The 10,315-nt window shown below is 47.6% G+C and overlaps 1 protein-coding gene across 1 annotated transcript in view; it reads left to right on the top strand.

Annotated features, from left to right (window-relative positions):
- Positions 1-9,676, top strand: part of RLBP1 (retinaldehyde binding protein 1) — a 14,995-nt gene extending 5,319 nt beyond the window's left edge. Inside the window, exons 4-8 of the mRNA XM_010841023.1 lie at positions 110-314; positions 2,199-2,377; positions 6,785-6,943; positions 8,667-8,777; positions 9,096-9,676. Of these exons, the coding sequence (XP_010839325.1) occupies positions 110-314; positions 2,199-2,377; positions 6,785-6,943; positions 8,667-8,777; positions 9,096-9,254 (813 nt within the window). The 3' untranslated portion in view covers positions 9,255-9,676. The remainder of the gene's footprint in view (positions 1-109; positions 315-2,198; positions 2,378-6,784; positions 6,944-8,666; positions 8,778-9,095) is intronic.
- Positions 9,677-10,315: the final 639 nt, after the last annotated feature.

Genomic DNA, 10,315 nt, shown 5'->3' with positions numbered 1-10,315 from the left:
CGATGGCACTACCTGCCGTGCCCTCTGCGCGTCCGCCGGTCTGGCACCGGGAGGAGCCTCCCGCACCGCGCCTACCTGACTTTGTGCCTGCACCCTGCCCCTGCTCCAGGCCAAGGACGAGCTGAATGAAAAGGAAGAGACCCGGGAGGAGGCAGTGCGGGAGCTACAGGAGCTGGTGCAGGCGGAGGCCGCCTCGGGGCAGGAGCTGGCCGTGGCCGTGGCGGAGAGGGTGCAGGGAAAAGACAGTGCCTTCTTCCTGCGCTTCATCCGCGCGCGCAAGTTCCACGTGGGGCGTGCCTACGAGCTGCTCAGAGGTGAGGCCCCAGGAAGGTTGCGGGGGTTGGGGAGTGGGAGGGGAAGGTCATGAGGGTGGTGTGGACCCTCATCCAGGCACTGAGGAGACTGGCCACTCCACCTCCTTCCCATGCTCTATCAAGTGACTGTATCTGAGCCTCCTTCTCCTCATATGTAAAATGGGTGTGTGAGCTGAATAGTCTCGAGATCCTTTTCTGTTCAGACAAAGGAGTGAGTCTGGCAGGACCAGATTCCTGGAGATCCGGCCCCTCTTTCCACTCTCAATGAGCAGAACTTAGCCACCCAAACTGGGAGCCCAAGATGCGAGAGCTTCCTCTCCAAGCCCTGCTCCCTCCTCGCCCCCCACCGGCCCCTCCTATGCTTTGGCTCTGGAGCGCTGCATGGAAGGTAGGTATGAGCCTGATTCCTCGCAGGTACTCAAACCTCACAAAGAGTGGAATCGAAGATGGTGCCTGCCCTGGGAGTGAGCCTGGAGGACAGAACCTCCCTGGCCACGCCCACTGGATGGAGACCCGTGTCCCAAGGGAATCAAGTCTTTGGTGCTGTCGGAGGGAACGGTGTCTGAGCAGGCGCTCAGCAGCCTAATGATTCTCCTTCTTCTTAAAAATTTTTTTTCATTATTCTTTTTGTTTTTTTTTTTTTGGCTGTGGGATCTTAGTTGCCCCACCAGATATCCACCAGTGCTCCCCTGCAGTGGGAGCCTAGAATCTTAACCACTGGACTGCCAGGGAAGTTCTTCTCCTAACTTCTTCCTTCCTTCTACAAATGTTAATTCACTGCTGCTCTGTGCCAACGGCTGTTTCAGGCCAAAGGATGCAGCTGAGAACAAAGTAGACAAGAACTGTCTGCCCTCGTGGGCCTGATAGTCTAATGGTAGAAATAACAATCCAGACAATTAAAAATATACAGAGAAAAACAAAAGAGGTGGATATAAAGGATTGAGGGGTTTTAGGTAAAATGATTAGGAAAGCTCTAGTGCAAAGGAAACTTTCAAAGAAAAACTAGAAAGAAGTGAGATGCCCTAGGAGAGAGCAATAAGGCAGAGGGCACAGCAAGGGCAAACACTGCATGGTGGCTGCCTGGGGTGTTGGGGGGACAGCAAGGAGGTCAGTGCCTTTCCCTTGGCAAATGCCTCCCAAACTCCTCCTCTGGGCCTGGCACCTCCAGGGTCTGGTGGAGGAGACAACCGCAGAGAAGAAGGGACCCATTCAGGATGGCTCAGGATGGGGTTGGTGGAAGTTCCGCTGAAATTAGAAGGGATCTCTGTGTCCTACCTGGGGTTTGGATTTTATCTGGAGGTCATTTCCCCACCCCTGCTCAGCTAACCCTGTGCCCAACTGAAACACCTGTGTTTCTACTCGTGGGAAAGAGAAAAATAACCAGTAGTAGCTGTCCTCAGATTTACGATTACACCTTATGTCTACTGATGTTTACTGATTACACCTATACAGCTTACTGATGGCATTCATACCTGGAAAAATTCATGCACTTTTTTTCTCACTTTTTATTGTGTATTAGGATATAACCAATTAACAGCGTTGTGATAGTTTCTGGTGGACAGCAGAGCAACTCAGCCATCCTTCCCCCCGAACTCCTCTCCCATCCAGGCTGCCACACAACTCTGAGCACAGTTCCCCGTGCTAGACCGTAGCGTACCTGGAATCTTGTTTGTTAACCACAGCAACTTGGCGAGATAGGCCAGCATTATCCTCCTATCTTTTGGAGGGGAAACTTGGGGCACAGAGAGGTTGAGTACCCTGCCGGGTTATACACAGCATGTAGATGAGGAGCCAGGCAGGAGCCCGGGTCTCTGCATGCCCACCATGTGCCACCCCGGGAGGGGCTGGCTCCCTGAGGGGCCTCCTCTGCTCCGCCTCTGCCAGGCTACGTGAACTTCCGGCTGCAGTACCCAGAGCTCTTCGACAGCCTGTCCCCAGAGGCCGTCCGCTGCACCGTTGAGGCTGGCTACCCTGGTGTCCTCTCCACGCGGGACAAGTATGGCCGAGTGGTCATGCTCTTCAATATTGAGAACTGGGACTCTGAAGAAATCACCTTTGATGAGGTCAGTGGGGGCTCTCCTGGTTCCCTGCCATCCTCTGGGCTGGGTTGCCTTCTCTAGATCTGGTCTCCACTGGAACCTCATTCCTGGCTCCCCGGGAGGCAAGGTTTGTGAGGGAATATCTGGTAAACTCATGGCACCAAGCCCTTTCCGGGCAGGAAGAGAACTCCTTGGATGTGCTGTGGCAGCTGGAAAACCCAGCAGCTTTGCAGGCAGGGCCCACTGGCCAGTACATGGCTGCCCCCTGTATCCCTACTAAATGGGACTGACAGTTGGGGCCATGAGCTGGGATCAACCCTGCCAAATGCTGAAAGTGGAGAGCAACACAGAGAACAGGGCTTAGTGGACTGTGGACTGGGAGAGATTCTGGAAAGCATGGGTTCCAATCTGTTAAGCGCCTGAGTTCTTTGCATTTGTGTATGTGTGTGATTTCACTTGCCAAGCCCTTAAGAGAGCTGTCATAATTGGGGATATAGGGTTCATCTGGGGAGGACGTTGGCATGTGACACCAAGCCTTAAAAAAATGCACAAACTTATTTTAGAAAATGCCATCTAGTTGTCGCAACATGTATTTAAAAGTTCATCGTTCCCCCCAGTGACTTGAGACACCATCTTTATCATATTCTGCATCTTCATAGGTGCTTGGATCTATTTCTGGACTTTCTACTCTGTGCCATCGGTCTGTCTTTTCATGCTCCACATTGTTTTAATTATAGAGACAGGATCAGTTCAGTTCAGTTCAGTCGCTCAGTCATGTTCAACTCTTTGCAACCCCATGGACTGCAGCACGCTAAGCCTTCCTGTCCATCACCAACTCCAGGAGTTTGCTCAAACTCATGTCCATTGAGTCAGTGATGCCATCCAACCATCTTATCCTCTGTCGTCCCCTTCTCTTCCTGCCTTCAATTTTTCCCAGCATCAGGGTCTTTTCAAATGAGTCAGTTCTTCATATCAGGTGGCCCAAGTATTGGAGTTTCAGCTTCAGCATCAGTCCTTTCAAAGAATATTTCCGACTGATTTCCTTTAGGATGGACTGGTTGGATCTCCTTGCAGTCCAAGAAACTCTCAAGGGTCTTCTCCAACACCACAGTTCAAAAGCATCAATTCTTTGGTGCTTAGCTTTCTTTATAGTCCAACTTTCACACCCATACATGATTACTGGAAAAACCATAGCTTTGACTAGATGGACCTTTGTTGGCAAGGTAATGTCTCTGCTTTATAATATGCTGTCTAGATTGGTCATAACTTTTCTTCCAAGGAGCAAGCATCTTTTAATTTCATGGCTGTAGCCATCATCTGCAGTGATTTTGGAGCCCCCCAAAATAAAGTCTGTCACTGTTTCCACTGTTTCCCCATCTATTTGCCATGAAGTGACGGGACCAGTGGATGAAGCACAAGCTGGAACCAGAATTCCAGGAGAAATATCAATAACCTCAGATATACAGATGAAAGAGCCTCTTGATAAAAGTGAAAGAGAAGAGTGAAAAAGTTGGCTTAAAGTTCAACATTCAGAAAACTAAGATCATGGCATCTGGTCCCATCCCTTCATGGCAAATAGATGGAGAAACAGTGGAAACAGTGGCAGACTTTATTTTTTGGGGCTCCAAAATCACTGCAGATGGTGACTGCAGCCATGAAATTAAAAGACACTTACTCCTTGGAAGGAAATTTATGACCAACCTAGACAGCATATTAAAAAGCAGAGACATTACTTTGCCAGCAAAGATCCATCTAGTCAAGGCTATGGTTTTTCCAGTAGTCATGTATGGATGTGAGAGTTGGACTGTGAAGAAAGCTGAGCATCAAAGAACTGATGCATTTGAACTGTGGTGTTGGAGAAGACTTTTGAGAGTTCCTTGGACTTCAAGGAGATCCAACCAGTACATCCTAAAGGAGATCAGTCCTGAATGTTCACTGGAAGGACTGATGCTGAAGCTGAAACTCCAATACTTTGGCCACCTGATGCAAAGAACTGACTTATTTGAAAAGACCCTGATGCTAGGAGGGATTGAAGGCAGAAGGAGAAGGGGACAACAGAGGATAAGATGGTTGGATGGCATCACCGACTCAATGGACGTGAGTTTGGATAAACTCCGGGAGTTGGTGATGGACAGGGAGGCCTGGCATGCTGTCCATGGGGTCACAAAGAGTTGGACACAACTAAGCAACTGAACTGAACTAAATTGATGGGACCAGATGCCACGATCTTAGCTTTCTGAATGTTGAGCTTTAAGCCAGCTTTTTCACTCTCCTCTTTCATGTTCGTCAAGAGGTTCTGTAGTTCTTCGCTTTCTGCCATAAGGGTGGTATTATCTGCATATCTGAGGTTATTGATATTTCTCCCGGCAATCTTGATTCCAGCTTGTGCTTTATGCAGCCCAGTGTTTCTCATGATGTACTCTGCATAGAAGTTAAATAAGCAGGGTGACAATATACAGCCTTGATGTACTCCTTTCCCTATTTGGAACCAGTCTGTTATTCCATGTCCAGTATAGAATGTTTAATATCTGTTGGGATTCATTTGGTCCTTAATGCTCCTCTTTTTCAGGGCTTTTCTAGCTATTCTTGCATGTTTACCCTCCCTAAAACAATTAGAATTAACTTGTTTAGCTTTAGGAGAAATGTCAGAAGATTTTTATTGGAGTAACATTAATATAAATAACAAACGAGGAGAATCAGCATCAGTATGAATGCAACATCCATGGCCAGTGGTACCATCCACAAAAAAGGGATGCCTTCCCTTTTATGACTACATTTTGAGCGTCCAGAAGTTTTTCAGAGTTTTCAATCCTTATGCACATTTGTCGTTAAAGTATTTATTTTATTGTTTTTGCTATTAGTTGAACTTTCTCTTCCATTATATCTCCTAATTGGTTATTTTTTGCATCTATGAAGTTTGTCTCTTAGTTTCATATCCTAGTATTTTTACTGAATTTTCCTGTTATTTGTTAGTCATATACAGATTTCCTAAGAATGCTATCATAATATCTGTAATTAGAGGAAATTTTTTCTTTTCCTTTTCTAGCTCTTATGTCCCTGATTAAAACAAAAACAAAACAAACCAACAACAAAAAAACTTGAGTGCATTGGTCAATACTTCTGTGGTGGGGGAAGTGATGGAGAAGGCAATGGCACCCCACTCCGGTACTCTTGCCTGGAAAATCCCAGGGGCAGAGGAGCCTGGTAGGCAGCAGTCCATGGGGTCGCGAAGAGTCGGACACGACTGAGCGACTTCACTTTCACTTTTTACTTTCATACGTTGGAGAAGGAAATGGCAGCCCACTCCAATGTGCTTGCCTGGAGAATCCCAGGGACGGGGGAGCCTGCTGGGCTGCTGTCTATGGGGTCGCACAGAGTCGGACACAACTGATGCGACTTAGCAGCAGTAGCAGGGGGAAGTGAGCATGCTTATCTTGTTCCTGATCCTACTGTAGTGTCTGCTACTGAATAAGATATTGGTTTTAGGACTGAAGCATACATATATCTGCTAAGGAAGAGACTTACAAATTTTTTTTTCTGATTACATAAGTGATACCACTCATTTTAGAAAATACAAAACAAAACAAAAAAATAACAAATTTAAAATCATCCAGAATTCTACCATCCAGAGATTTCTACCACTGACATTCTTCCAAGTCTATTTTTGCAAGAAACCTAGAAACATACGTGCATGCAAATGCATACAGACGTACACATTTTTTCTTATAAATATGGATCGTATTCTACAATAATATACCATGAATGGATATCTTTCTGTATCATTAGTCTTATATATCACTGTTCCAGAATACCCCATGGTGTGAATATACCATAATTTCACCAGTCCCTTTGCTGGACATTTAGGTTTTTCCACTGTTACAATGGTATAAGGATAGACACTCTGGCATCTAACCATGGATATGACACTGAAGATGATTTGATTATTTTCTTGGGATACATTCAGAGAAGTGGACTGTCCCAGCTCCAAGCCTGTGACAGATTACCTCTAATTTGCTCACTGGTATAGCTCTTCCCTTAAGACCGTTCTTAAAAATGTTCTTTCTTTTGGCTGTGTTGGTCTTCGTTGCTGTGCAGGCTTTTCTCTAGTTGTGGTGAGTGGGGGCTACTTTCCAGCTGCAGTGTGCAGCTTCTCATTGCAGTGGCTTCTCTTGTGGAGCACAGGCTCTAGGCGCACGGGCTTCAGTAGCTGTGGCTTTTGGCCTCTAGAGCTCAGACTTAGTAGTCATGGTGCAAGAGCTTAGTTGCTTTGTGGCAAGTGGGATCTTCCCAGACCAGGGGTCAAACCCGAGTCTCCTGCGTTGGCAGGTGGATTCTTTACCACTGAACCACTAGGGAAGCCCTCCTCATAGGACCTTGAGTGTTAGCTGTCCTTATGGCTTGGATCTTACAGCCCATTCACTTGTGCCCAAGATCTTGCAGGCATACTGCGTCATCCTGGAGAAGCTACTGGAGAATGAGGAGACTCAAATTAATGGCTTTTGCATCATTGAGAACTTCAAGGGCTTCACCATGCAGCAGGCTGCCGGACTTCGGCCTTCCGATCTCAGAAAGATGGTGGACATGCTCCAGGTGAGGCCTCAGAACTCTGTCCTGCAGGAGCCTGTCATGGGTGCGGAGACTGAGAGGCAGGGCCCGGGTTTCTGGTTTAATGATGCTGGATAATCACAACCCCAACCACAAACACTTCACGGTGATCCACAGTTTGCCATGTATTCACATTCATCAGTTCATTTACTCTTTAAAAACATTCTCTCCCTGCTTCATTTTACAAACCTGGAAACCTAGGCTCAGAGATTTGAGTGACTTCTCAAGGTCACACAGCTATCAAGGGGCAGAGGTGGGACTTGAACTGCACCTTCTGACCTGGAATCCCATTCTCTGTCCCCTTTTGTCATGCTGTCTCCCTCTGCTTGTGAATTTATCCTGAGAAAGAGATAGCACTAATGCCCCAAGACAACTCACTCCTATATACTCATGTATCTGAAGTCCTTTCTTAGAATGGAAACAGTGACAGAATTTATTTTCTTGGGCTCCAAAATCACTGCAGATGGTTACTGCAGCCATGAAATTAAAAGATGCTTGCTTCTTGGAAGAAAAGCTATGTCCAACCTAGACAGCATATTAAAAAGCAGAGACATTACTTTGCCAACAAAGGTGCATCTGGTCAAAGTTACGGTTTTTCCAATAATCATGTGTGGATGTGAGAGTTGGACCATAAAGAAAGCTGAGCGTTAAAGAATTGATGCTTTTGAACTGTGGAGAAGACTCTTGAGAGTCCCTTGGACTGCAAGGAGATCCAACCAGTCCATCCTAAAGAATATCAGTCCTGAGTATTCATTGGAAGGACTGATGCTAAAGCTGAAGCTCCAGTACTTTGGCCACCTGATGTGAAGAACTGACTTATTGGAAAAGACCCTGATACTGGGAAAGATTAAGGGCAAGAAGGGAAGGGGATGAAAGAGGATGAGATGTTTGGATGGCATCACCGACTCGATGGACATGAGTTAGATTGAGCAAGCTCCAGGAGTTGGTGATGGACAGACAGGGAGGCCTGGCATGCTGGAGTCCATGGAGTTGCAAAGAGTTGGACACGATTGAGCAACTGAACTGAACTGAACTGAATCTAATCTTAAATCCGCTTTGCTTTGGAAAGGAGCGATGGGAGGTAAGGGTCACGGGAGGGGATGGAGGACAATTGTTGTTGTTCAGTCACTCAGTCCTGTCCAGCTCTTTGTGACCCCATGGACTGCAGCTCACCAGGCCTCCCTGTCCCTCACCAACTCCCCAAGATTGCCCAAACTCACGTCCATCGAGTCAGCGATGCCATCCAGCTATCTCATCCTCTGTCGTCCCCTTCTCCTCCTGCCTTCAATCTTTCCAATGAGTCGGTTCTGCGCATCAGGACAATAAGGCATGACAATAGTGTCCCTCTGGTCTATCACAGCTTGTAGTCTACTCAGCAGGCAAGTGGATTTGAAAAAACTCGGTCACCTAAAAGCCAAGCAAGGCTATCTTTCCATTTCCACTCCATGTAATGACAGAGTCTTGTGCATCAGCAGGAAGAGGGTTGGGCTGCTTCTGGGGCATCCTTCCTTCAGTTTGGACCTACAGCATAACCAGGGCTCCCCAGATATTGGCCTGGGGATGGAACCTGCAGTGGGCTATCCTCTGGGGCAACTGTGTGATGACAACTCTGTCCTTGTGTCGTGGGGAGGGGCAGTGTAGTGGGAAAGTGAGTGGGAACCTTTGAGGTCACGGGGCCATGTGGTGGGGGTGCTGTCTGTCCCTGCAGGATTCCTTCCCAGCTCGGTTCAAAGCCATCCACTTCATCTACCAGCCCTGGTACTTCACCACCACCTACAACGTGGTCAAGCCCTTCTTGAAGAGCAAATTGCTCCAGAGGGTGAGTGCATAGCTGCACAGGGAAGGTGCCCACTGATCGTCTGGTGTGTGGGTGAGTGAGTGAATGGGCTTGTAGCAGGAAAGGGTTCAGGAGACAAGAGGGATGAGGGTGGAGGAGGAGGGAACCCCACCTCCTCGGGCTCTGTATGAAGACTTGGAACTAAGTGGATCCCATGGACAGCACAGCAAGGAGGACTTTTGAGAAGGACATCGCCAGGCAGAGATGGCATGCGTGCCTTTGTCTTCCTGTTCCTCTTCTCCCCCAACCTCATCCTAGGGTACCTCCTTGCTCAGACCCATCTCCTCTGCTTCCTTGCAGGTATTTGTCCATGGAGAAGACCTCTCCAGCTTCTACCAGGAGTTTGACGAGGACATCCTGCCCTCCGACTTTGGGGGTACACTGCCCAAGTATGATGGCAAGGCCGTTGCTGAGCAGCTCTTTGGTCCTCGGGACCAAACTGAGAACACAGCCTTCTGAGAACATCTCCTGCCATCTGACCTGTAGTTAGCATCCCTAGGCCTCTCCTCAACTGCCCTGGACCCAGAATGCTGTGAAAAAGGGCTTCCTGGGGTGACTGTGGTTCCTCTGAACCATTCTAAGTTTGGGCAAACTCAGATGTCATTCTCCTCCCAAGCTGGGGGCCAATAAAAAAGCAGGGGAATTTCCTGAACATGAAAAAGTGAGGATAGTTATATTTCTACTGCCTCTGAAGCTTTAGGACACAGACTTGGTATGGGGTTGAGTTTCAAAGACTCTAATCAAGCTTCTGAATGATTTCCTTTGTAATAGAGTTTAGGATCTGTTTAGGATCTGTTTAGGATCTGTGAAAATAGGCAAGGAGTCTGGTTTTAAAGGTTTCTTCCTCCTTAAAAATACAAAAAATAAAAGATCAAAGAGGAGTAAAGTAAAAGCGTTAGTTGCTCAGCCCAAATGAGGAGGGATGTGAGTCCAAAGGATCTGGCAAGTATGGTGACCTTAGTGGCTGGGAGGCAGGTGAAAGGTTTTCCATGCTGAATTATGGGGTGGAAGCACACTTGATGTGGCTGCATTTTGGGGTGGTTGGGTCCTCCTCCTCTGATGTATGCAGTGATGGTCAGGAGCTTTGACCTCCTTCAAGGGTGACTGTTGTGTCCCCCTCCTTCTGTCTGTGGAGTCCCTCCATCAAAGCTGTCTCCTCCAGACCCCTTGCCTCCACGGATGGTTTTACTTAGATTTACAGATGGTATCTTCTCTGAGCACTCTCCCAGACCTCAAGTTATATGGTGAAAACTCTTCTTTGTCTGCAGTCTCACCCTACAGCAGTGAGCTTCTACTTTCAAGCTCTGCATATTTAGACAAACATAAATGTTTTCTTTCTGTGGAGCTGGCTTTCCTCAAAGCGTCCGGTGATTTTTGAGTGTGTGCTGGGCACGTTGCTCCCTCTTGGGGAAAGCCTGGCTTCTTCTGGGCATGGGGCTCAGAGGCACTGACTGATTCTTCTCCCAAGGTCCTGCACTGACTTTCCCACTCAGACAGACACTTGTTCCTGTTATCCAGCT

Source organism: Bison bison, unplaced genomic scaffold (assembly GCF_000754665.1).
Source record: "Bison bison bison isolate TAMUID 2011002044 unplaced genomic scaffold, Bison_UMD1.0 scf7180017864155, whole genome shotgun sequence".
Taxonomy (NCBI): Eukaryota; Metazoa; Chordata; class Mammalia; order Artiodactyla; family Bovidae; genus Bison; species Bison bison.
Note: the sequence above shows the minus strand (reverse complement) of the source record. Positions and strands in the feature narration are given on the sequence as shown.